At 36.2% G+C, this 27,896-nt stretch overlaps 1 protein-coding gene across 3 annotated transcripts in view; it reads right to left on the reverse strand.

Moving 5' to 3' along the window:
* TRAPPC11 (trafficking protein particle complex subunit 11) overlaps positions 1-27,896 on the reverse strand; it is a 45,962-nt gene that overhangs the window by 8,522 nt on the left and 9,544 nt on the right. For all 3 annotated transcript variants that reach the window (XR_014239173.1, XR_014239174.1, XM_082375173.1), the window contains exons 8-29: positions 27,627-27,723; positions 25,806-25,939; positions 25,002-25,149; positions 23,022-23,115; positions 22,123-22,202; positions 21,946-22,024; positions 21,809-21,863; positions 21,316-21,461; positions 20,822-20,883; positions 20,598-20,730; positions 19,881-20,011; positions 16,308-16,463; positions 14,594-14,781; positions 14,324-14,472; positions 14,020-14,141; positions 13,379-13,498; positions 10,587-10,652; positions 10,321-10,477; positions 9,420-9,531; positions 5,956-6,047; positions 4,809-4,942; positions 2,982-3,149 (exon numbers count right to left, since the gene is read on the reverse strand). Coding sequence is in view for 1 of the 3 variants with exons in the window: in XM_082375173.1 (XP_082231299.1) it covers positions 2,982-3,149; positions 4,809-4,942; positions 5,956-6,047; positions 9,420-9,531; positions 10,321-10,477; positions 10,587-10,652; positions 13,379-13,498; positions 14,020-14,141; positions 14,324-14,472; positions 14,594-14,781; positions 16,308-16,463; positions 19,881-20,011; positions 20,598-20,730; positions 20,822-20,883; positions 21,316-21,461; positions 21,809-21,863; positions 21,946-22,024; positions 22,123-22,202; positions 23,022-23,115; positions 25,002-25,149; positions 25,806-25,939; positions 27,627-27,723 (2,623 nt within the window). In the remaining 2 variants the exon portion in view is untranslated. The remainder of the gene's footprint in view (positions 1-2,981; positions 3,150-4,808; positions 4,943-5,955; positions 6,048-9,419; positions 9,532-10,320; positions 10,478-10,586; positions 10,653-13,378; positions 13,499-14,019; positions 14,142-14,323; positions 14,473-14,593; positions 14,782-16,307; positions 16,464-19,880; positions 20,012-20,597; positions 20,731-20,821; positions 20,884-21,315; positions 21,462-21,808; positions 21,864-21,945; positions 22,025-22,122; positions 22,203-23,021; positions 23,116-25,001; positions 25,150-25,805; positions 25,940-27,626; positions 27,724-27,896) is intronic.

Here is a 27,896-nt window from a genome sequence, read left to right on the forward strand (position 1 = left end):
AAAAGGGTAATCCTCATTCACTGCCCTTAGAGTGACAGGTAAAACAATTTTAATTATTGAGTTTTCCAAGATGATGAAGGAGCTGGCTCTGAATAATCCAGTCAATGTTTTTAGCAGCAGTCAAGTTACTAGAAGATGGTTCTTAAATTTAGAGAAAAGATCATGGCAGTTAGAAAAGGGTGTGCTGATTAGGTTACAACTTATGAATGTTTATTTTTCTCGAACCTTTCCTTATGGACTTAAACACCACCTTGAAGAGGTTTACTGTGAAAAAAAATCAGAAGACGGAACTACACTTATCTGGGATTAGTTTTGGTGTTCTGAGCGCTTCAGAGATTAATTGATGGGAACAAAATGCTGGTTCCTCAACATGATCAACTCTCACATCTCAAACAAGCTCTGTTTGTTCGGCTAGAATAGGATCAGGTCTGTACATCGATAAATACTTTCACGCTGATGAAAGCCATACTTCTGAGTTTAGGAAGAACAAACTTCGGAGGGTCAAACAGCTAAAAGGACATCAGAGACCACCCATCCCACCGCTGCTCCCCAACCCAGTCATGACTTTTCCCCTGCAGGGTAACCTCAGACGTGACAGTGAGGAACAGCAAGGGAAATGGCTTTAGAGTGTGACGAGGTGGAAATGTTAAGAAAGCCACTGTTGTGTGCAGGCGGGCGGTATATGGGAAATCTCTGTACCTTCCTCTCAATTTTGCTGTGAACCTGAAACTGCTCTAAAAAAAATAAAGTCTTAAAAGAACAAAAAGGCCACTGTTTAAACACAGGAGATCCCAAATTATGAGATTTAAAAAACAATAATTTAAAAGTATGGTATAAAAGGGAACCCTTTTGCACTCTTGGTGGGAATGTAAATTGATACAGCCACTATGGAGAACAGTACGGAAGTTCCTTAAAAAACTAAAAATAGAACTACCATACGACCCAGCAATCCCACTCCTGGGCATATACCCAGAGAAAACCATAATTCAAAAAGAGTCATGTACCACAATGTTCATTGCAGCTCTAGTTACAATAGCCAGGACATAGAAGCAACCTAAGTGTCCATCGACAGATGAATGGATAAAGAAGATGTGGCACATATATACAATGGAATATTACTCAGCCATAAACAGAAACGAAATTGAGTTATTTGTAGTGAGGTGGATGGACCTAGAGTCTGTCATACAGAGTGAAGTAATTCAGAAAGAGAAAAACAAATACCGTATGCTAACACATATATATGGAATCTAAAAAAAAAGGTTCTGAAGAACCTAGGGGCAGGACAAGAATAAAGACGCAGACGTAGAGAATGGACTTGAGGACACAGGGAGGGGGAAGGGTAAGCTGGGATGAAGTGAGAGAGTGGCATGGACATATATACACTACCAAATGTAAAATAGATAGCTAGTGGGAAGCAGCCGCATAGCACAGGGAGCTCAGCTCAGTGCTTTGTGACCACCTAGAGGGGTGGGATAGGCAGGGTGGGAGGGAGACGCAAGAGGGAGGGGATATGGGGATATATGTATATGTATAGCTGATTCACTTTGTTGTAAAGCAGAAACTAACACACCATTGTAAAGCAATTATACTCCAATAAAGATGTTAAAAAAATAAAAATAAAAAAAATGAAAGTATGGTATAGAATAGAAGCTTAGAGGGTTAATAAAAATGATTTTTTTTCAGATGCAAACAAAACAAAACAAAACAAAACTGTGTAAGTCTGGAAATGTAACAGGTGGGAAGATTATGACGGATACATGAACACAGGCTAACTTATAATTTACCAAATCCCAGATTATATAAACAAGGCTTCCCCAAAGCCTGACAGATACAAAAAAGGAAATTGTAACTTGTCATCCAAAAAGGGGGTATAAACTTAAAATAAAAAGAGAACACACAAGGGACTTCCCTGGTGGCACTGTGGTTAAGAACCCACCTGCCAGTGCAGGGGACACGGGTTTGAGCCCTCGTCCAGGAAGATCCCACATGCGCGGAGCAACTAAGCCCGTGTGCCACAACTACTGAGCCTGCGCTCTAGAGCCTGCGAGCCACAACTACTGAAGCCCACACGCCTAGAGCCCATGCTCCACAACAAGAGAAGCCACCGCAATGAGAAGCCCGCACACTGCAATGAAGAGTAGCCCCCGCTGGCCACAACTAGAGAAAGCCCACGCACAGCAGCAAAGACCCAATGCAGCCAAAAAAAAAAAAGAGTGTGATCCTCTATCAATTATTAAAAAAACCCACCACAACAACAACAATAAAAAAGAGAACACACAGGATTCATATATGTTCATGTATCTCTGGTTACCAAGGGAAACCAGAACTATCTGGAGACACAGCCTTAATTTAGGCATCAAGAGTGGCTTAACCCGAGGCAAAGTGACGACAATCCTACAGAGTCCTTTACTGCAGGAACCTGGAAATCGTACCACTGTTAAAAAATCAAAACATTAAACCAGAGTATAGTTTCTGACTGGTGATCATTTTCAGAAAATACCCAAATCCAGTAGTATTACACAGTTAGAATCAGAAAAGTTCAGGGATTGTATTCAGAAAGTTAATCCATTTTGATTAAAAAATAGTTACAAATTAACTACAATTTTAAAACATACTTTTAAAAAGTAAACAAAAAATTAAAATAAAGAAATAAAAAAAAGAAAAACAAAAATAGAAATATACTTTACTAAACACCAAAGAAAAACCATGTTTAAGGATGCCATAAAGATAAATCTTTACCCAAGGGAATAAAAATCTTTGAAATTAGATCTAAAAAAATCTATAAAATAGAAATCTAAAAAAAATCTATAAAATAATAACTTTATAGAAATGAATAGCAATATTTCCAAATTTATATAGTAACAGTCAAAGCCCTATCCTGTTAGTCTCAAAATACTTAGTGAAGTTTACATGAAAAAACATCTTCTTTTGTTTGTTTCCAAGACAGTGAATTTAAAAAGCAGAAAATGTTTAAGCCTCACCTTTACAAAAATACTGGTGGGTATAAAACGCCTGAGCAGTTGATTCGTGAAGTTGGGAAACCTGAGCAAGTTGATGTTGAGAGATGGCAGCTGCTGGTACCCGGCCATCAGAGGGTAGAAATTATATAACATTTCCTGTTCGGTGCCAGGGAGGATACGTAATCGAATCTAAATCACAAAAGTTATAGAGAAAGATGATCAAATATAGATATCAAATACACTTGCAACATCTACATGATGTTACCCGTAGATTACTAGCAAATGATAGGACACCTAAATCTTTCTGGTGAAATATTCACACCCTCTCCTATCCCTTCTTCCAGACAGATACCAAAATATACAGCTGAATTAATGAGGTCAGGATCATGCAGGTAACAAACATAATAAAAACATGTGCATGATTTCTCAGTTTCTACCAACATCTAAAAGGCAACCTGTAGCTGCTTAACAATGGGACCACAGGGTGGATGAGTATTTCCTGTGTCTTAGACCAGGCAGGCTTTACAGGCACAGGGCGCTACGGGAGAACGTGCAGAAAAGCACCTTTGTAAACATTATGTCAACATGAGACAAACACATTGTTTCCTGTGTTTTGTGTTAGGGACTCTACCTTTGAGGTAAGGTAAGTAACTTCAGGGGAAGAAAAGATGTTTGTACTTTAGGAAAGAACACCAACAGGTTAAGATTTTTGGTATCTTACATTATCTAATTATTTTTAAGTCAATATGTTAAAGAGATCAAAACAATCAAGAAGAGCTTACTCGTTTGCAAATGAGTACATATAGGTACGTGTTGCGTCAGAGATAATACATGTGTGTGTGTAACCACCATATTACAGCTAATATTATACTTGGTATATACTATACATTTAAATTACTGTACAGATCTACAGTGTACTTCATGCGTAATTCTACTTTCATTTAACAGCAATCGCAGCACTCAGCACGTGCCCAGCCGTGGCGTGGCTGGTGAGTCAGGGTGGGTGCTGCTAGGTGTTGTGACACGTTTGTGCTCTAATTACATCCTTGTTAATAAAAAGCACTTACTGACCACTGAGGTGGGTCCCTGTTGCCACTCTTTGTTTCGTTTTGTTTTTGTTTTGGCCGCACCACACAGCTTGCGGGACCTCAGTTCCCTGACCAGGGATTGAGCCCGGGCCCTGGCAGAAAGCCCAGAATCCTAACCACTAGGCCATCAGGGAGCTCCCCTCTGTTGCCACTTTGAAGAGGAGGACAGTATTCTCACTGCAACATGGTTTTGCCTGAGAGTGTATGTCCCACCCAAAAATCTGATGAACTTTTCTACCCCTGATTTGAATAGATGAATCAAAACATCTGAATCACTTATTTTTATGTATAGATACAAAATTGTGCCTACACGAAACAAAGATAAGTAAATTCTATGCAAGATCAAAATCTCTTAAAAACTGTACTGATAGTTCAGAAGAGAATTAAGCTTTGATCTGTGTAGTCATGCCTCAAGGCCTCAAATTAAGAGACACACACACACACAAACTCATTAGTAATAAAAGGGATATTTTTAAATTTTCAGGAATTCTATTGTAGTCCAAGAATTTGTGAACTCTTGTTTTATACGGAGAAAGAACCTATATGTGTGACCTCAAAGCAAAAAGGGTTGCCCATTTAACCCAGTTCTATAGCAGGTTGTAATTAACCTTCAAAAGTGACTGAAGATTCACTACTATCAAAACAACAGGGACCACAGTCAGCCTTATCAATTCATTCGTAAACACAAAATGTACAGCTTTCCACTTCCTGGCCACACTTTGGTGTCTTCATAAACAACCCAAAGAGACATGACCTGTACCTGTTTAAGACCTGAGAACATGAAGGCGTCACTGGGCTCCACACAGATCTCCACGTCCTGAACTAAGTCAGTCTTATTCCGGAGCTGATACCTGACTGCTAACGACTCTCTGACACGCCCGAACGGTGGCAGATCTGCAGAGAAAGATGACACACGACTCTTGGTTTAAAAAAAAAAAAAAAAAAAGCTCACCATTTATGGGTTCTTTTTGTAAATAAATCTCATTCTATAGACATGGGATTATTTAAATTAATGATAGCACCACACTCTTGCTAAATAAGAAAATTCTCTGATTGGACAAAAGCCACAGGGTGATGATAAAACAGACTAAGAAGAATCAGTCTCCTTCTACAATTGATTTGACTTAGATAGGGGTCTTGGCTACCAAGAGCTGAATTATATTTTAGGAATAATTTTTTAAATCTACAAAAGATTTCCCTAAGTATCAATAATGGCTCAAGATGGAATGACAGACATTATGTGCCCCTTGATGGGAACTGTGATATATTCTTGCCAAAAACTTTAACCTGAATCTGATCAAGCCAACAGATCTAACTACCAATTTATAGGGACAGAGAAACACTTAAAAAAACTGATACAATGCAATCAGCAAATCCAGACTGTAGGCACTGAGTTTCGTTAACAAATGAACATCAAGGAAGCGAGAGAGGAGGTGGAGGTGGTAGAGGAGGTGATGAGGCGGTGGCGGTGGCGTGGGGGAGAGGGAGTCTGCCTGCCTATAGGTTTCAAAAGTCTAGACATCCATGAACGGCAATGCAGAGACCTTAAAACACACTACAGAACATTCAGAGTCAACTAGGGAAATTTCAATACTGGAATTTGATCATATTACAAAATTATTGCTAAGTTTTAAAGTTATGATAATGGTATTGCGATCATGTTTAGAAAAACAGCCAGTAATGTTAAAGATGCATACTGAAATCTTTATAGATGATATAATATCTGGGATTTGCTTCAAAATAATGAGGATAGGAGTGTGTAGAGGTATAGATAAAACAAGACTGGTCACAATCTACTTTTATAAATGGTGGGCATTTTTCATAATAGAAAGTTAAAAAAATCTTAGAAGCTAAAATAAATATTCTTATTGGATTTTTTGGATCAAATAAAACGTGAGTGCCGTTACCTGCGTTCACATGGAGAGGGATATTTTCTACAATCACGTGTGGCAGAGTGATGACAGTCCTGATGACAGGGATGTTGTCCATGGCTGAAGTCCTACAGCAGAAAAGGGTACCTTTTAAATCCACATTTCACGTGAGAAGTTAATAAATCAAAACCAGGGAACACGTATATTCACCAACTAATTACGAAGGAAATATAAATTATCCCTTTTCTAAAAGTTTATTAACGGAAGGAGTTTTGTGAAGAGCTTTTACAATCCCATTTTTGTTTTGAGGATTTCCGATTAACAAATGTTATAACTCAAGGCTGCTGTTTGGTCCCAGTGATGAAGTAAGGAGTTGCGTCAGAATGTAAGTCAACTGCACCACGAGCACACCATTTAACATAGTGTTTTGGTAGCAAAATGTTCTCAATGTCGGCAGCAGTGCGGTGCTTTACATTATGCCACAAACACCTTCTCACACCAAGGACCATCTCCAGATGAGCACCAGGCCACTGGACATGCCCTGCTGAAACTGCACTGTGGGCGCACAGGAGAAACTGAAGACTAAAAATATTTTACTATCAGTAGACACAGTGGCATTCCAACATTACTGAGATAAAGTGAGTTACCTTATGAGACTGTCAGATATTTTTCCCTGTAGTACAGTCAGGGCGGGAACTACAGGGGCAGCTGGCATCTATCTGACTGCTGAGGACAATCGTGGGAAGAGCATGTATGTAGCGGTGGAACAGCTGACACTATTACAATAGTGCAAACCACTGACAGGCAAAAACACCCAACCTCTCACCATTAAGAAATACATGTCTTTATAGTAACACAGCAGAGTAATTAAGCAGCGCCTTCAAAATGCTGTTTTAATTCCTATAAACATGTGAATTAAACTAAACATCAATATGGTAAATTCAAGAGGGGGGGGGAAAGAAAGACAAGTTAGTTTTTTTTAAATAAAATTACCTATTTTTCCTTTCTCATTTTTAGTATCTTAATTACTGTTTCAAGACTTACAAAATAATTGAGCCATGCCAAGAAAATAACACATGAAATATCATGCATCTACCTCCTGGCCTAAGAGAACATAAGAACATAGCTGAATCTTCCCGTGTACCCCTTCCCACTTGCATCCCCCCAACCTCCACTCTAGAAGTAACTACTCGCCTGAATTTGGCTTCTATCATTCCTATGTATTTCTTTATGCTTTTCCAAATTATATGTAGAGCCCTAAGAAACAAATGTTTTACATGTTTTCTAATACTATATATATGCAATTTGTTCATATTCTGCAGTTGCTTTGTTTCATTTAGTATTAATAGGCTGATAGGTGTAGCTCTGGTTCCCTCATTTTCACTGGTATATAATACTCCATTGTATGAATGTGCCACAATTTATCCAATTTCCTGTTGGCGGACATTTATTTTCTAACTTTTTACTATCATAAATAGTGCTGCTATGAACATTCCCAGACATGTCCCCTTCATGTATGTTTGAATCTTTTCTAGGACTGCAGGGTACAGCCATCAGCTTTACCTGGTACTGCCAAATATATTTCCAGAGCAACTGTTCTAATTTATACTCCTCCTCTTGACAAACTCTGCACTGTTTAACCTTTTTATTTTTCCAAAGTAGTGGGAGTACAGTTGAATCTCAGATAACTTATAAGGCTGACCTTCTCTCCCCCTACGTTTACTGGCCATCCAGCTTCTTCTGTTCACTGTACTACCTACTCAAGTATTTTTCTCAACTCTCAGTTAAGAGACTTGTGTTTTTCTTATGATCTGAATTCGAATCCTTTGTCAGCTTTAGATGTTGCAAATAGCTTCCCCCAGTTTGTATTTTGTCTTTTCACTTTCTTCATGGTGTTTTCTAATGAACTGAGAAACAATTTTAAGAAATCAAATGTATCCATTTTAGTGGCTTGTACTTTTAGGGTCTTATTTAAAGAAATTCTTTCCTATGCCTAAGTCATAAAATGATTCTCTTATTTTTCTACTAAAAGTAATAAAGTTTTGCTTTTTACAATTAAACTTTAATAAACCTGGAATTTTTATATACAGTGGTACAGCAGATATCCCATTTTTTCCCAAGTCAATACCAAACTGTTTACCACCAATTATAAAGCAGTTCCTCCTTCCCCTAGTGATCTATAATGCTACCTCTGTGAAATGTAATTTCCATGTGTGGATCTGTTGAACTATTTCTAGACTCTCTATTCTGTTCCATTGGTTTATTTACATCACCCCGAGCCAGTACCATAGTGATGACTACTTACAATAAGTCTTAGAATCTGGAAGAGCAAGTACCCTTGCCTAGTTGTACTTCTTCTGGAATATTTTGACTATTACTGCCTTTTTGCCTTTCCATACAAATTTTAGAATCAAGAGTGTTAAGTTCCACAAAAACAAAAACAAAACAAAACAAGCTGTTGAGATCCTGAAGGACACTGCATTGAATCTATAGAACAATTTACAATATTAAATCTTATCTAAACCCTATCAGAGATTATTTTGTATCTCTCCCATTTATTTAGGTCTTCCTTTAATGATTTAAATTTTTATAATTTTCTCCATAAAGATAATGCACATCTTCTACTAGATGTATTCCTATGTATCTTACCATTTTGTTTTTATGTAAATGACACCTATTTAAAAAATATTTTCCCTAGAGGTTTATTACTGATATACAGAAATCCAACTGATTTTTGTATGTTGATGTTATATCCAGCAACCTTGCTGAGACTCTTTATAATTCCAATAATTTGTTGATCCCCTTGGGTTTTCTATGCGAACAATCCTATTGACTGTAAATAAGGGCAGTTTCTCCTAATGTTTTTAGTGGTTGGTTCTATCATCAGAATTAATTTGGCTAAAATTGCATCTGTAATAGGTCACAAATTGTAACAAACAAAAACCAAAGTTTATCTTTTTAAATCTTTGTGTTTTTGACAAAAGGTCAATGACAGCATGTGACTTCTAGTTTGTTCTCCAGGCTGACAGAAGCTCTCAGCTATAAATGACAATGACAAGGACTTCCCTGGTGGTGCAGTGGTTAAGAATCCACCTGCCAATGCAGGGGACACAGGTTCGAGCCCTGATCCAGGAAGGTCCCACATGCTGCGGAGCAACTAAGCCCGTGCGCCACAACTACTGAGCCTGTGCTCTAGAGCCCGCGAGTCACAACTACTGACCCCATGTGCCGCAACTACTGAAGCCAGCGTGCCTAGAGCCCATGCTCTGCAACAAGAGAAGCCACCGCAATGAGAAACCCGTGCGCCACAACGAAGAGTAGCCCCCGCTCACTGCAACTAGAGAAAGCCCATGTGCAGCAACGAAGACCCAACACAGCCAAAACTAAATATAAATAAATAAATTTATTAAAAATAAATAAATAAATAAATAAATGACACATAATAAAGGTATTAGAATAACACAAATAATGAAGAAAAGGTAGGGCTGATACAATTTTACCTCTTCCAGGAGATAATATAATGCCCGGTTGCTACTCCACCTTCAACATTTCCAACAGATGGGCAACGAAGGCAAAAGCATTCACTGGCGCTCTCTGTGGTCTGTAAGACAACTATAAGAAAGAGACTTCATAATCCTCATGTAGTGATTTCATCTATAAAAAGAGAGCTTTATATCCAAGTAATATAACAAAAAAGAATACCTTATCAATTATACATTATTTATAGAGACTTGCAAACTAAGGCTCAGAGATGTTAAATGACTTTTTCAAGGAGACAGATAAACAGGGCAAATAAAATGACTCACTTATATTTGGTCTTAAGAATACATCATGATTTTTTCCCCTCACAATATTTGCCCTTATAATCTAGTTGAGCAAAATTTTGCTTGGGTTAACATTCAAACTAATTTTTATTCCCTCTAACAGCTTGAGAAATATACAAAAGCCCAAAGTACCCTGAACCAGAAAGGTAATATCACCTCTATAAACTGTTTTTAGTTGGATAATTTAGAAAACTTATCGTCTGCTTTTCTGTATTTTCCAAAGTTTCTTTGGTAAACATCTTTTCCCATTTCAAATTATAAACAACAGTAAACATCAATTAAAAATTATAAAAAACAATCTATAAAAAATCCAAATATGAAAAAACACTGTATCTTCAAGTACATTTTTCAGTCACTTTCTTATAGTATCAAGAATCTGATTTTTTTTTAAATAAGGTACACTCAAGCAAATTGTAAATGTTGCTAATTCTAACTTAATTCTAAATGTACCTGCTTCTTGTGAGTATAATTCTCAAATTCCCTTCCTTAGCAAAGAGCTAACTCTTACCCCACCAGCCTACACACGCACACACACTCCTGTCCTCTGCTAGTCAAGGGGGATGATCCACGCTCTCACCGCCGTCCACATGGGACTCCAGCTGGTCCACGGGCGTCATGGAAGGAGCAAGCTGCAGCTCACTGGAGACGATGGTGAGGGCCCAGGGGGAGGCACTCAACAGGTCCGTCATCAGCAGGAAGGGGATGTCGGCATAAACCCTTTCCAGGTGCTCAAACTGTCACGGATGGAGACAAAGGTCTGTCAGGAAGTAAGTTAATCCATTTTCTTTTTTCTGTTAATTTCTACAACCTAAATGATTTCCAGTATGCTTCACAGGAACGTACCTTTGTAGAAACAAATTTAACTGCAACGTCAAATGGAAAGACGGTTTCTATTGTTACAGTTTCATCCTGCAAGGAAATGTAAAGGGCACGATCAATGGCTTTTCTAAATCTTAACAACAAATGAAGTTTTAAAAACAGCAGGCATACAAAACACAATCAATTACTGATCAATAAATAATTCCAATTTAAAAATTAAGAAGCTAGGGTATTTCCCTTAGGTAGTATTTGTAAGAATCTATGTAGAGAGCAGACTAATAGTTCTAATTATCTATGGTTTTGTAACAGTTCACACTGCAAAGTGCTTTCTCATACATTATTTATCTCAGGATCTAGCAACAGTGGGCAGGGCAGGCATTGTCACCATTTTACAGAAGAAGAACCAGAAGTTAAGGAAGATTAAGTGATTGGCCTTAAGCCACAAAGCTAGTGGTGCAAAGCCTAGAATCTGGGTCTTCTTTTTGTCTAAGTCCTTTACCTCACCTTGACTCAAGACAACTAAAACAATGATAATGATGATAATAATAATAATAATAATAATGATGTAATATGACATAGCATTATAATCACTGCACACATATTATGAAATGCTCATAGTAACTCAAGGAAACAGACACCAGTATCACTGCCATTTTAAGATGAAGTGGTCACACAGCTAGCAGGTGACAAAGGCAGAAACTGAACCAAATCTGACCCCGGAGCCTGGACTCTCAACCATCCTGCTCCATCTCCTCTGTACAGGGCTGTACAAAAAACAGTGGGCTTATAAAGCAGAAACTAACACACCATTGTAAGCAATTATACTCCAATAAAGATGTTAAAAAAAAAACAACAAAAAACAAACAGTGGGCTTACTACATCTTTTATAAAAACAACCCACACTCTTGGCGAGAAACTTTTAAAAAAGACCATGTTGGGTTAAAACTCAGGCTGTAAGCCCAAATAGATCTGGATTTTATTCCTGGCTGGATACATACTTACTAGCCATGGAGACCTTGGACACAGTGATGTGACCTTGGGAAGGGTATATGGTCTCTCTAAGTCTCAGTTCATAGTCCTCACAAGGTTGTTATGATAATTAAATGAGATAATGCACACAAAACACTCAGTGAAATGCCAACATCATTTTTATTATTATATGCTTCAAATTATTTCCTCTCTCAATTATTATCAAGCTATCCCACCCCTCTAGGTGGTCACAAAGCACTGAGCTGATCTCCCTGTGCTATGCGGCTGCTTCCCACTAGCTATCTATTTTACATTTGGTAGTATATATAATAAGTCCATGCCACTCTCTTACTTTGTCCCAGATTACCCTTCCCCCTCCCGGGTAAAATAATTTTGAAAAATAATCATTAGAGCCTTTTGCGAAGCTTCACAATACACACTAGCAAATTTAAATGCTGTGCTAAGTCCTGAAGTAAAAATACCTGTTTAACACCCTTTAACCCAGTATTTTCCAAACATATTTGACCAATTAATTCTTTTTTTGGGTAATATCTATTTCTATTCCTCAGAATTAGCGTCCCTTACAAGCACATCTTGGTAATGGACTGGCTGATAGAAGAATAAAAACATTCTTCTCTAAAAAAGTGGCATGTACCTCGATGATCTCATGTACCTCGATGATCTCATGTCTTGAGAACACTGCTTAAAGATGTAGCAGCACACTTGTTTCACTCGAGTTCAGGATAGCTAACGAGGTAGCAAACAATTATTTCCAAGTACATTCCAAGTCTACCATCAACTTCATTATCAGAAGCAGAAACAACATCCAAGGCTTAGGACTTTAAATCTGCACAGAACTTTAACATTCTTATTTTATAGATGAGGAGACGGAGGTCAAAAGGAGTTACTTGGCTGACCTGAGTTCAGGATTTAGGAGGCAGTGCTGAGACTGGCACCCTTATCTCCTACTTCACCAGCAGGGTCTTTTAATTACATCAGGCTGGTGAAATTTTTGGCAGTATATTATATGCCTTCCTCCCTCCCACTTGGGAAATCCTCCTGAACTTGAACTCTCTTAGGATGGTTTTGCTTCCCAGTGACTTATAAAACAGCCTGCGGCCCAGCCCTGTACAGTGTCCAAACTACAAACCCCCAAATTCCTAGGTCTTCTGCTCTGCTGGACTGAGGACCCCGTTCCTAAGAAAAGGCTGCCAGGACTAAGAAGATACCAAATATCATTATTTTCCATTAATAAAAGGGGATACAAGCATTATATACAATGTGGTTAAGTCTATATAAAAACACGTCCCCCTGCAATCTCTTGAAACAAAAAAGACCGATAAATACATCAAGGAGTTAATAGCAGTTGCCTCTGAGCTGTTGGACCTGAGAGCTTTCTTATTTCTTCCTCATCAATGTGCACTCACCAAAAAATGATGTTCATAAGAATCTTCTTTACTAATAGAAGAAATATTCCACAAAGGGAGACCTCCCTCCCACAAGACCTTCTTCATATTAGCCAACTTACAGATTTTATCTAATGTGTGATTTTATAAAGAAGCAGATAGGTTTAGAGTCTCAAGACTTTTTTGCATGAGATCTCAAACCTTTTGGTTCTCTGTACAAAAAACCATATAGGCCAATTTTCTAATGTTTGAGCGATGAATACCATATCACATCATTTATAATAAACATAAATGGTAAAAAAAAAAATCAACAGATGTTTCATTAAAACTTGTAATGGGCTATAAGCACCTATGCTGCTTATTTTACAGGTTAACTAAGATAATACAAAATAGGAAACACTCCAAATACGGTATTTCTCGAAGTAGCTATGAAATAAATACCTTGTGACACTTGCAAACAATTTCTTTTCCTTCAATAGTTGTATTGATCAGGTAAGAAACATACACAAGAAACATTCTTGAGCCCACTGTTCCACAGCGAACATATAATATTTTTTCCAGCTGCAACAAAATAAAAGCATTTTAGTTTAATTAATATTACAGAGATTGCCTCCTAATATATATTCTAGGATAATGCTCCCACCTTTTAGAGTTTACTGTACCAACTGGCTAAATTCTTGAACACGTTTTATAGCTGTTCCTGTCGCAGCATGAGTGGGATCATTACTACACCATCTTTTTTTCATTACCATTCTCAACTTCCCAAGAATTCTTTGTGTTTGGTTTGGAAATAAAAGTTGACCAAAAGGTTATTTAACTAAGCTACAAATTTCGTGTTATTTAGTTATTTTATCAGGCAATGAATTCTCCATATTAGCATCATTTGTTCTAAAAATCCCTTGTATAAAAACTGAAGACATTTTACACATTAAATATGTGCAATGTGTATAAAATGTGCATTAGTTAAACCACTTTTTTAGTCTCGGGATATGCTGTTAAAATGCTCTAAAACTAAAACTCACTACATATTTAACACTACAACCAAACCGATTTCCTCTCCAGTCACAGGTGGCCAAGTTCACCTGCTCCCCGGGATGTAGGTCTCCGACAGGAATGTCCGTGAGTAGAGCCGGGTAGGACTCATCACACAGTTCTGTTCCATGAAGAGTCACGTGAGTTTTCTGAGTTAAATTGGCATCCTGTCCTAAAAGTATGAATGTTGGCGTTTTAAAAATACAGGAAATTCAAACGTTATCTTGACAATCAATACTGCATAGAGAGCACTAGGTCATAACCATTTTTTGAACAAACTTCCTGCAGTTGATGTCACTGACGTTTATTTCATGTTGGATCAGCACGGCTCAAATGTTAAAAAGGCAAGTTTACCGGGTTTTAAACCAGCAGTGAGCTTCACGTCTCTGATGGGGGTCTTCTCGTGGGATTGCACAGTCACAACCAAACAGTACATTTCGTTAGTCAGGGCAGGAGGGTCATGTCGCAGATGGACAGAAATGTTTGGAACTCTGGAAATGATCCTTTGGGAAAAAATGTTAGCTAAGTCACTGATTTTTTTAAAAGAAACAAAGTATTCAAAGTATTCAAAGTATTCAAAAGAAGTGGGGTGACCTCCACCATCCGCCCACCAGGCCGACTCACATGGTGCTCGCCTGGATCACTAGGCTGTCCCAGTGAGCCTCGCTGTCGGGGAGCCTGGGCCTTCTTTTGAAAGAACGGGAGGCCTGTAAGGCTTCCTGGGTGGAAGCGGCGTCTCCTCCTCCTCCCTGCCAATTCAAGACCACGCATCTTCCTGCCTCGTTGCCCAGAACCAGATCCAGGGATGTGATCTAGAAGGAGGAGGTCCGTCAGAAACGCCATCTCATACCAGTTCGTCACCATCCCCTCCCAACAAATTACAGGGTGGGCTGCTGGGCTATGGCGCTCCTCGGACCCACGACGTGACAGAGGTCAGAACACCTGCTGTGGGAGTCCGATCCCGGACCCTTCTCAGCTGTGACACGGACTAGCCGTGTGTGGGGTTTCAACCTCTTCACCTTTAAACAAGGATAATAACCTTACTCCCCAGCTCAGACACGACGGTGCGGTGCTGCTATCTCAGTGCCTGGCACGGTGCCTGAAGGCGCAGACACTGAAGCAGGGGCTGCTGAGTGAAATAAACGAATGTTCTGCTAACCATTAACACACTCACAAGCTAACTCCTAGTGCCACACATATTCTTCCTGACGACATCAATAGTATTAGCAATGAAATTCTTTATTAATTGAATATATGTCCTTTCCACTAAATCCATTAACAAATATACTCAAAATAGTATTATTAATTATGATTTACATCTGGTAGGCTTCCTTAGGCACCTCGTAAAAAATTAAAACATGTCATGAGGGATTTAGCCAAAATCATGCAGAGTTTTTTTTTTAATGAATAAGCAAAAACTCTGGATATTGGTTAATAATAAAATCAACAGATTCACAGAACTTATTATGAGAATATAGGGGGTACAGTCTTAAGTTTTTGTCTTAGAAACCGTCTCAAGTTCACATTCGCCGACCATTCCCATTCCAGCCATGAAAGCAGCACTTCATGAGAGCTCACCTCGTCCTAATCACTATTCCAGGAAATTTACATTAACTAACTGATGTAATTCTCATGAAACATTGCGAAGTAGGTAATGTTACTATCCCCACTTTATAGATGAAGAAACGGAGACACAATGAGGTCAAGTAACTGCCCAGGGCCACAAGCAGGTAAGCCAGAGAGCTGGCGTTGAAACCCACGCAGCTTGGCTCCAGAGTTTATGCTCAATAAAAATATGACTTTCATCACATGTTTCTGAAAGGCATTTTAATTATCTACATTAAATGAATCCTTTGAAGTATATATCTTCATTTTTTCTTTAAAAATATGCAATCAGCAATGTTTAAACGTCAAAATGATATAGCTCTTTAGTGTGAATTATGTCATATTTTACAAAATATAATTACTACATTATAGAATATATATATATATATATATATATATATATATATATATATATATATACAGTTTAAAATTCCTTAGCTGATTATGCAGCCATTAAAAATGAGGTTGGTCTCATGTACTAACAGGAAATGATATCTAATATATCACTATCAAGCGAAAAAAGCCAACTACTGAATATTATGTATAACATATTCTCACTGAGGGGAAACCTACCAAAAAACCATAATGAATGGCTTCCCTTGGGAAGTCCAAGTGGAAGATTTTCATTTTTTACTTAATAAACTTCTGTGTTATTTTTATTATAATTTTTTCTGACATACATATTATTACTTTTATCATTTAAAATATTTTTTAAACACTTTTCATAACTAACCTCAATTTTCTTTCCCACATCTTCAGTTTTTGCCACAAATTTAAATAAAAACTTCCTTGTTTTACCAGGAACTAAGCACATCTTTCCCTGAGTCAAATTTTCTAAAACGTCGCTTGCTTTGGATGCGTCTTCAATTACACAGAATTGGTTGTATTCCTGAAAAAGAGGTGAGCAAAGGTCACAGTTTATGAACTCAAATGTCATATGTTTTGCTAACACTAAACACCGAATTACTTGGAGCTTGTTGAGGTTAACTGCACTGAAACTGAAGCATTATGAATTTGTTATTAATAAAAGAAAAAGTATTTTTATGCCAGATGGTAGCAGTTAACCACTCACTGCTGCCACAAGATAAAGACGGTTCACACAGAAGCTGACCTCTGAAAACATTTATTTAGCCATCCCTTTCCTGGAGACAGAAAGAAAGATTTATTCTTTGTTTTGCATCGGATGCTACTGTCTATCATCTTTTCTTAAAGAGCTTCCTTTTTACCTGGCTTCTGTGACACTATAATATCTCCTGTTTTTTCCCTCAAAGGTCTTTTTTCCCTCTTGTTCCCCTCATTCAGAGGTTCCAAAAGTTTCAGTCCTTGGCTTTTGGTTCTGCTTTTCTCTTTATGTTTATTTCACTGCAAAGTCTTTCCATGTCTACATATTCTGCACCTCTGTGCTAATATCTCCCACATAAAAACTTCTAATTCTGACCTATTCCTTAACTAAAAGCTTATATCCACAATTGTCTCAGGGATAATTCCACTATCACTTCAAGTTCAGCATGTCCAGAACTGAGTGTCTAGCTACCTTCCCAGAAAAGCACACTCCTTACAGATGAATAAACAGAGACATCTTTCATATACATATCTAAGGGATCACCATTCTCATCCTTTCAATAAATACTGAGAACTTTCCAAGAGCCATCTTCTATCCCAGCAGGTGAATTATCTTCACAGAAGATTCTAATACAGTTAAGTTTTATACCTTCCTTCTAATTTTCATTTCTATTCCAGGCTTATGAAGCCTCGTACCCGCTACTTTTTTCCTTGTGATTTGCATCTTGAATTTCAAGTAACATATATTCAGAATACAACTTTAAAAACAAATTGCTTTATATTTTATTTTAATATTTTTATTAGTTTAATTATAGATGTGGTCTCTGTTGCTAAAAGGGAAAAAGGAAAAGAAATGGAATAGTAGGCTATGATGTGAAAAGTAAAATGAGAGTGCCTTCCCTGACCCTCTAAATTCCAGATTTAGAATATTTTATAGTGAGTAAAAAAAAAATTGTCTGTCCTCTTGGAGCTTACATTCTAGTAAGAAAAACAAGTAATTTACCAAATAATCACATGACAAGAGTGAAACCACAGCTGTGACAAGTACTATGAAGGGTTATGTGAGCCTGGCTAGGTCAATCAGTCATGTAGGTCAGGGGAGGTGTCCCTGAGGAAGTGAGGCTTTTAAGGGGATAAAACATGAGGAGGAATTAAGCAAATAAAAGAGGAGGGAAGACCAATCCAAGCATAAGAAACAGCACATACAAAGCTCCTGTCCTAATATTGTATGATCTTACTTATATGTGGAATCTATAACTTACTCATAGAAACAGAGAGTAGAATGAGGACTGCCATATGCTGGGCGTTGGCAGAAATGGGAAGATGTCGGTCAAAGGGTATAAACTTCCAGTTATCAGACAAATAAGTTTTGGGGATCTAATGTATGGCATGGGGACTATAATTAGCAATACTGTATTATTTATTTGCACGTTGCTAAAAGAGTAGATCCTAAATGTTCTCACAAAGACAACAACAAAAAGGTGATTATGTTAGGTGATGCATGTGTTAACTAACCTTATTATGGTAATCATTTTGCAATATATGTGTATCAAATCATCATGTACACTTTAAACTTACACAATTTTATATGCCATATCTCAATAAAGCTGGAAAAATAAACTGTTTTGGGCCTGCAAACACCAAACAGCCCATGCTTTATCCATCCTATCCCCATTCTGTATCCCCTATATACACTCAGCAATCCACACTTACCCATTTCTAAATGCCTCTTATCCCTTTATCTCCATGCCCATCACTAGCATCCTAATCCAAATCCTCATACTTTCGTACCTGGGTTCATACAAAGAGCCTCTGGTTTCTAAAATATCATTTCTTTCCCTCTATTTTGCTACTGGAATAAAGTTTCTTAAACATAAATTTCATGCTCTTGCTTTAAAATTCTCAAAATAATTAGAAGGAATCCTTGGGTAATGGTTTGAAGTTGAATAAAACATACTAATCTTCAAGTGACCCAGGTTCATTTAACCAATTCTATTACAGGGACATTGCTCAGTTCTTATGAGTCAAAAAAAAAACTATTTAAACAGATAACATTCTTTCTGTACCACCATCCAATAAATAAACAGATAGATAACGAATAAATGAATGAACAAATCAATCTTAAAAGACTTCTACTGATACTTCCCAGCCTGACTCTGCTTAACTCTCCAGGCTCCTCTACGCCACCCAGCCTAACTCCTGCTCACCCCACCTATAATCCTCTGCTCTCGTGAGGCTGCTGCTTCCACTTGCCCAAAAACACAGAACAGTCACTCCTGTTTCCATTCAGCGTTTTCTCATTGCCGAACACATCCTTTCCCTCTCATCTTTTTAAACCTATCTTAGTTGCATCTTCAATTTTGAAACTTCCTCTCTTTTCTCCGGCATGCCTGCCGTAACAGTGTTTCTAGCCTACACACATCATTTAGTCCTCAATACCCATTTAGGCAATCTGTGAGCCAGTCCTGGCCTTGCTCCCAAAATGCTTATATTTTAGTGGGGTTGACATATGCTAAACTTTTTCAGGTTCACCATGATGCTAAAAATATTGTAACTCTCAATAAATGCTTGCTGGTTAACGGCTCAATATACTTTCTGTGTGACCAGAAAATTAGAAGTGAGCTTATAACTGAAACAGAATGTAATCAAGCACTTGACTATATCACACTATAAAAATGTTAGAATGTAGGAAATATAGTACGATCCCAATTCTGGAGAAAAAAGTTGCTTATGTATGCGTGCACATAAGATGTCTAGACTATTCAAGAAGTTAATTGTGACGCCCCCTAAGGAATGGAATTGGAGGAACACACATTTACTTTCTACTTTATATCCACCTATTCTACTTTCATTTCTTTAACATCAAACATATAACAGTTTTATAATATAAAGCTAATACCGATGTTAGAATAAAACAAATGATTTTGAAAATTATATTCATTCTGAATACATCTTATTTGAAATTCAAGATACATATTACAAAACTTTTTGTCTATGTGTAGACAAAGTTCTTAGGTTTCCTAAGCAGGGAGTGAAAACAAAAATTAGAATAGGAAAGTGTAAAACTTGAATTGTGGATACAGAAGTTGAGAACTATAAATACATTTATTTTTAAATAGACTCTATCAAAATACATTTGTTAATATGAAACCATTAAGACCTAAAATTCACTAAGCACAATAAGCTTATTGTAAGCTACAATAAGATACACACATGGTAAAAACACATTAAAAGGTACCATTACCTGATTATTAAAGCTGACACAGAGCTTAGAAAACCTAATGGGATGTGGACAATCAGCCTTCAGATAAATATCGAACTGCACGGGAACATCGACATGAAAACTTGGGGCGTGGAACTTGGCTTTGCATTGCACTAGAAATAAAACAAAAAGGGCTGAGTCAGACATCACCAGACACGCTAGACACACACACATTATTCTCTGATCCACGTCTACTCTTCAGAAAGGAAACAGCTACACTGGATATTCTTACTGACTTCTGCACCTGAAGCATTTCAAAAGACATAAATCAAACCAAATTTAAATAAACTCTAGCTCCAAAACCTCTCTAATTTTAAAAACATGGTTCCTCCTAAAATGTAACTGACATAGGATTTTAAAGAAAAAAGAACCATTTTGTTATTTTTAACTTATTTCAAAATACCTGCCTAGACAATAAAGCATAAACTTTCAAAATAACTGTCTTTTCAAATGCATTTCAAATAACATCTGAACTACAGATGAACAGAGTAAATTTTAAGACCTCAACTAAGTATTTAAAATTTTGACCATCTTTAAAGGCGATGGGCAGAAAATTAAAAAAAAAAAAAAAAATCACACGGTTCATCTATAAAATGATTGTACTTGGAAAATTCTTTGACTTTATTATTCTGTGTCTATTTATTTTATAGAAATAAGCACGATTTCTCTAAAATAATACTGTAGACGTTGGTTACCCACCAAATGGCACAAAGTCCTGTACGCCTATTGTGAAAAGATTGCTGCCGGCCAGAGAAATTCGGTCCGCCCACAGCTTCTGAGCAGTTTTCACAGCTAAGATATCACAGTCAGGTTCAGGATCAGGACTTTCATTCTGCACCAACATGGAGTTAAACATCTGTTCAGCTAGTTATATAAAATACACATATCCAGATACAGATTTTATATAAAGAATTCCAACCTACCATTAAAACATTTATGAGGTTCTTTTCTATCCGAGATTTCTGGTCATCTTTCAGAGTTGAAGCTAATAGGAAGGAAGAAGGAAGAAAATTAGAACTACAAGACAGGCAAGTAAGCCCACTACCCCCATTTCAGGTATTAAAACCCTGCAGATAAATCTCTCTTCTAAGATGGCTAAGCACAACTCCGGAAAACTGACAGCACAGCTTTCTAAAAGTCAGCCCCAATGCTTGATGTATGTGCGTTTGAACTCTATGTAAAAAATTATTTTATGCCATATTTTAAAAAGTAAGGCAGATTTTTCTCAACTACAGTAAGACCTTCAACTATAACAAGTTCCAATAAAGTATAAAACCCCTTCACTCCGCCAAGTGACTTGCACGTGATAACAGTACTACCAGATATTCGATACTGAATTATTCTTCCAATTTAAAGAAGCTAAAGATGCTATGTAACTGTAAAGATTCAGAATTTTACTGAAAGAGCATCAAGTTACCTCTTCCAAGGAGTTCTAGGGAATAAGTGATGTAATCTTTCAGTTGGGCCATGAGGTAGGAACACTTCAGAGCTGTGGTCAGTATAGACGTGAGCAGGGTCCACCATCCTTCACTCCGATAATCACACATCACATAATCCAGCAACCTAACAGAGGACAAAATGTCAGACAGGCCGAGACAGCTTCACAAGGAAGGGTTTGAAGAGTTCATGGAGAAACTAAAATAAACTGCTTTACTCATTTTATATAAACTTCAGAAAATCTTACTGAAATAGTTTAACAGGTATTTTCACATTAGGTAAATGTGAGGTTTCCTAAGACTCTGATAATGAATGTACCAGCAGACAATACTTGAATAAATATCACGGAAATGGTGTTTAATAGAAGTAGGAATAAATATGGAAATAATACATCCTTCAGTACAGATTTCCATGCTAATTCTGCTGCAAGGGAATCAGAATACTTGTAAAAATAAATAGTGAACAGAACTCACTTCAAAGCTTTGGTATAATCCTTTGCATAATAATATTCCTCTCCCATTTGAACCACTATAAAGGAAAAAAGACTGTATGAACATAATTTAAAATTACTCAAAGTTGCACAAAGTTGTGGCATGTTACGGATACCTACTCAGATGACTTTTCATTCTTGGACACTTATATTTCTTAAATTGCGCAACAGCATTGCTCAGAAGAGTTATTATTATTTCCTGTTAGAAAAGATAAAATGTGAAACATTCCAATAAAAATAGTCTCATGTTTTCCTGGAATACTGTAAAAAATAGTTTATACTGGAAAAAAGACTTACAGAGTGAACAACACTTCTCTCCTTCAGCTGAATGGCAAGAATCCCCACCTTCTCTTTTTCGGGATCAGAAAGATCAAAACCTGTATAAGATAGGACACAACCCATTTCAGATAGCTCATTTAACACAAATCCTTCACACGAACACTGGATGTGTACACTCCTTGAATCCTTCGTATACAATGTACTTAAGATTCTTAAACATTCTAGAATTCTAAAGATTCTAAGAGACAGCTTTATTAGCATGGAATCTTCTCTGTGGTCTCTGTTCCGAAGGGTATGTTACTGAGCTCTGTACTCTTTTGCCCAGTGGAATCAACCACCTCAAAAGTAATGCCAATATCATTTTCTAGACAAAATACATTTCCTGTAGATTAAAGTAAATAATTTCTTAACAAAAAGTTTAATGGCCACAGAAATTGCTCAAATTAAGTGTGTATAAAACAAAAAAGATAGAGAAATTATTTTTAAGGTGGCTCAAGTAATGATGTTCTAAAATGGCAAACATAAAAAACCGTTAAACTTAACTGGAATTAAAATATTTAAATATTTTAAACTGTTTAAATTTAAATTTAAACTGATAAAAAAAATAAATATAAATAAATAAATAAATAAAATAATAAAATAAAATATTTAAATAGACCAGAGTGGCTTATTAATTGTGTCATTTAAGACAACAGATCTCCAAATGTTTTAGTCACATCCACATCTTTAATTATAAGTCATTCTAAGACATGGTGATAAAAACAACACATTTTTAAAGTAAATCTTAAAAAGTGTTTAAAAAGCACATATTTTTACCTCAGCATAATTTGTTATACTAGTGCAGCCATGGAAAAATTAAGATAGCAACCTTCTGCTTTTGAGGTTGAGAGAAAGGGAAAAGAGGAAAAATTATTTACTTAGTATTCCTTGTCGCCACGATCGTTGTCCGTAGAAGTCAAGAAGTCCTGTTTGCGTTTCTAAGGGATCAGGGTTGGGGTACGTTACAGAAGCCTGTAAGTTAAAACACAACCCATCAAAACCAACTCTTCCTCAATCTTTGTTAGAATAAAAAAGCTTACATAAATACGAATAACACATTCAAATATCAAAGTTGTGAATATTTTAACATAAATTAAATTTTCATAAAATTAAACAAGAAATGTTTCATTTAATATTAGGTAGTTTTATAAAAATTAAATGGAATAAATCAACCTGATTCTGACAAATGATTTCATAGTAACTAACTGCTCTACATATTCTTTTAACTTCTAAACCAGTAAAAATATATTACAAATTAAATTTGATGGTTATTCCATATGTATAAGTGTTTTTTGTGCAAATAAAAATAATGTTATAGGAGTTTTGAAAAGAAGACACTATTTTCCTTTTTTATCACATGTGTATTAAGTCTTGGTATTGATGGGGGAAGGATATTTTTGGCACCAGAATTTACAAATTTATACTTTTCTTTTTTATAACTTTTCCCTCTAAAACCAAAATGTAATACAAGTAATTGTTAAAAAATGCAGAAAATGTCCAAAAGGAAAAGGATAAAAATTTAAATTACCTATAGACCTACTACCACTGTTAACAATGTATATACATTATTCTTCCAGATTTTGTATGCAAACGTTTATTCGTCATCAGCTGAAATAATTTTTCAACCTGCTTTTTTCTTTTAAATACATTCTGTATATCTCACCATATCATTAAAGATTCTTCCAAAACGTTATTTTTCATGGCTGCCTGCTGTTCCACATTGTAACAGATTCCCTATAGCTGTTCATTGTTATTTTTATTTTACATTACAATTAATAAATCTGTCAGAACAACTCTATAAATAAATTTTAATACTTATCTCTTAGGCTCTCTTATCTGCCTTAGGCTTCCTGAATATGAAATTCTGGGTCAAAAGACAGGCATGATTTTGAGGCTTCTTAAATTATTACTTGACAGAAATATTATTTTACATTCCAGCCAATATTTGCTAATGCCCATTTCCTCATATCCATACAAGACCCAGTTTTAATCACCTTTTAAAATACTGTGCTCAAATATAATATGCCAAACTTTTAAAATATAATACATGCAATGAAATTATACGTCATATACAAATAACAAGGTAGAAAATAGTCTAGGTATATCATGATTTAAGGGGAAAAAATCCAAGCATTTAAAGTACTAATATGCAAACTGTTTTTTTTCTTTTTGAACAGTTTTTTAAGTAGCACTGTTGTTAAAATTCACCTATCTTCGGAGAAGAAATCTGAGGTTTTAAGTGAAAATAAACTGAAATAACTATGTGAATGTAAATATCTCTATCTATATACACACACCATGTTCTTATTTTAAAGGTGCTTATGGGAAAACTGGTATTTAAATATAACCATCCAAGAGAAAGGCAAAATGAAATGTCAAGTTTAAGAAAATATGCAGTTAACATCCTCAAATAGATTCTTTAGAGTTTTCCATAGAGGAGAACCCCAGGAAGAGAAAGAAGGCCAACGTTATGCTCTCCAGTGGGTCAAAATAAAGCACATTTCTCAGTGTCCTTCAAACTCTAGCAGTGATCACAGAAACAAAACAATGGATTTCCAGTAAGGCATGGACTAAACTGTGGCTTTTATTTTAAAGTAACTTTCTCTCCTCTAAATCACTGACTTATCGCTAATCATAAATCAGTTCTTCAAAGAGAAACTCCTGCTTAATTCACAGGTGAAAATAGAGTACTCAGGCTAAAACTGAAAATAATCCTAATTCCTGAAAATATAAAAGATAAAAACTTGTTACATGCAAAGGCTTGGAAAAAACTATCAACACCAATCAGTATTATCTTCTTTCAAGAGAAGGTTAATAGATTTCCTAAATGCCAGATAATACAGGAGTCAGTGACTTACTTCATGGTTACAGAGGGTTTTCGTAAGCTGTTTCCGCTCCTGGGTATAGTATGCTGCCTGCTGGTAATAGAAACCAGGATTCTGAGTTTGAATAGCTGTCAACCCCAACTTGATAGCTTCATCAAATAAATCTCCAAAGGCCTGGAATCTTAAAGAAAAAAAAAAAAAATCAAGAAATAAAAAAATGGAATTAAAAAGAAAAAGGAAAGAAAAAGCAGCTTACTTCTAGTAGTTATTCATCCTGGAACCATAACCTCAGCAGACTGGATCAAAATAATGCTACTGCTGAACTATTAATTGTGGGGATTTCTTTGTAAACACTAATACACACTAATCGTAGGTTACAGAAAAATTCTTTAAGTCAACTCTTCTGTGTTAGCAGGTCTTTATAAATATACCATCAAGCCAGATGTCAACATAGTTCCCACCACTCAAATACATCCATGTTTCTGGGAAAATTTTCATTTTAGCAATTTTTAGTCATCAGTCTCAGAGAGCAAGTTCCATGTCAGTAGGGATACTGTCTATTCACTGCTATATTCTTGGTATTTAGACACATGGTGGAAACTTGATATATATATATTGAATGAAAGAGATGGTCCCAGGAACTAGCTAATTTCCATTAAGAAACTGTATGAATCAGTATCTACAATTACTGGGAACATACTTATGGTGGATCATTAAAAACCTACTTACTGGCAAAAATCTTAGTTCGATTTAGAACCAAAGTCCATGCTAACTCCATTCCTCCAAACCCCAAGTATTTGTTTAAAAAACATTCTGAAAATACAATTTAAAACATACTGTTTAGACATCCATGCAGCATGCTCAAAAGACAACTCTGCACTTCCGATTTTTTTCTTACACAAGTCGATGTGCTTTCGGAACTGAGCAATTGCGTCCAGTGGGGTGTTGTGCTGAAAACACAGCCTACAGATCTGGAAGATGTAAAATCAACCCCAAAGTAAAGAAGAAAACCAAAGTCAAAAGGCGTATTCATTTAAAAATATATAAAAATTGAGACTAACTTTAAAAAGAGTATGGAATTTCCTTCTCTGAAGTTCAATAGAATTGAAGTGCAACAGAACTGGTTTCCTCTATTAGAAAGGTTATGCTAAAAACAGAGGTTATGTCCCTTTGATTAATGAAATAAAATTATTCACTATTTGTAATGAATCTATTCTATACGTTGCAAAGTTTTTTAAAGTATAGAATAAAGAAATATTAAACCCAATGAAGAGCATAAAGACGGGCAAAAATGAAATATTTCCAACAGGTAACTGAGAAAGGACAGATTAACTTTCAGTTTTAGAACCGTCAGAAAGCTAAAGATTTTTTGTAGAACAATTAGAGCACAGTAGCCTCCATATCAAACAAGGATTACAGAAATTCTTGAAAAATTAACTGGGATGTTATTTCAAAGTAATAATCTATATGTATGTAGTGTAAATGAAAAAAAAAAAAGAAGAAACAAAGCCTAAATTTATTTCCACATGCTTATTACCACTTTTAATTTTATTTTTTTAGGTATAAGGGAATACACGAAAAGTTAAATCTCTCATCCATCCCTGTCCCTCAGCCATCCAATTTCCCTCTCTAGAGGCAACCAGCTCCCAGCATACATTTGGTGATATATTCTGTGCACAGACAAGTGTGTATGTGCATTTACAAATAAACTATTATTTTTATATAAATAGCATCACACTAAATATGCTGCTTTGTGCCTTACTTTTTTCACCTAACAATATATCTTGGATGTCATTCCATTTCAATGGATGGAGCTGCTTCATTCTTGATAGCTGTATAATATTTCGTTGTTTGGAGTTATAATTTATATTGACCAGTCAGTTATTGTGGGGTTGTTTCCAACCTTTTCCTATTACAAGAGGCAATAAATATCCTTACATATGTGATTTGCAAGTCTTAGCACATACGTGGGATAAATTTCCCAAAATGGAATTGCTAGGTCAAAAGGAATATCCACTTTAAATCTGCACTGTCATTGCCAAAAATAGCCTCTATAGAAGCTGTACTAATTTACACCTACACAAGCAGTGAACAAAGTGTCCCTCTGCCCTTACATCACTAACCCAGTGCCAGCCTCTTTAAAAGATGAGTGTGGAAAGATTAAAAGCAAAACAAAAAGCCTCATCTGCCTTCTGGGGGTGTCTATTTCTACCATATACAACCTTAAAATGTTCACATAACACATATAAAAGTTTTCTCTAAGGGGAATAGGTACACCTTTTCTATGGCTGGCCATTAAACCAAGGAAGGCTCACCCAGTTCTAATAAGTTGCAGCTTCTAAAATTCAATACTGTAGGCAGCTTTCTTCTCACTCCCTCCTGCACCCACTTAAAAACAAACAAAAGACCCTCCTCAAGGAGTTTTACAAAGATAAAACTCCTCTAAATGAGAACTCTGGGACCATAGCTCAAAACCAAGCATTACAATTAGGCTGTTAAAACCAGGGTGCTCCTTGAGATAAAGGACATAAAACAGCATAGCATAGTTCATCAAATACTCACTTTTCAGAGCAAGTGAGTCATCTGGATTTCCAAACTTTAAAAAGATACTCCAATATTTAAAGCCAAATTTTGTTTATTTGGAAGTAGAATTATTACCTTGTAGTTGATAAACCCTGCCATGGTCTTAATTTCCAGAATATTAGTTTCATGGGCTCTCAATTCATGTACAAGATTATAGGCGGTCCTGTAATTCCTAATATAAACATGGGGAAGGTAGTTAATTATGATATAAATTAATTTTAAGTAAAGATTCCTAAGAGCAAAATTATTAGAAATAACAGAAACAATATTTACTCAACATTTCTTAGCACTCAACAGCTCAATAATAACAGATACATAACAATCTCTGATGTCCTGAAAAATGAT

This window comes from Balaenoptera borealis, assembly GCF_965194805.1.
Source record: "Balaenoptera borealis genome assembly, chromosome: 21".
Lineage (NCBI taxonomy): Eukaryota > Metazoa > Chordata > Mammalia > Artiodactyla > Balaenopteridae > Balaenoptera > Balaenoptera borealis.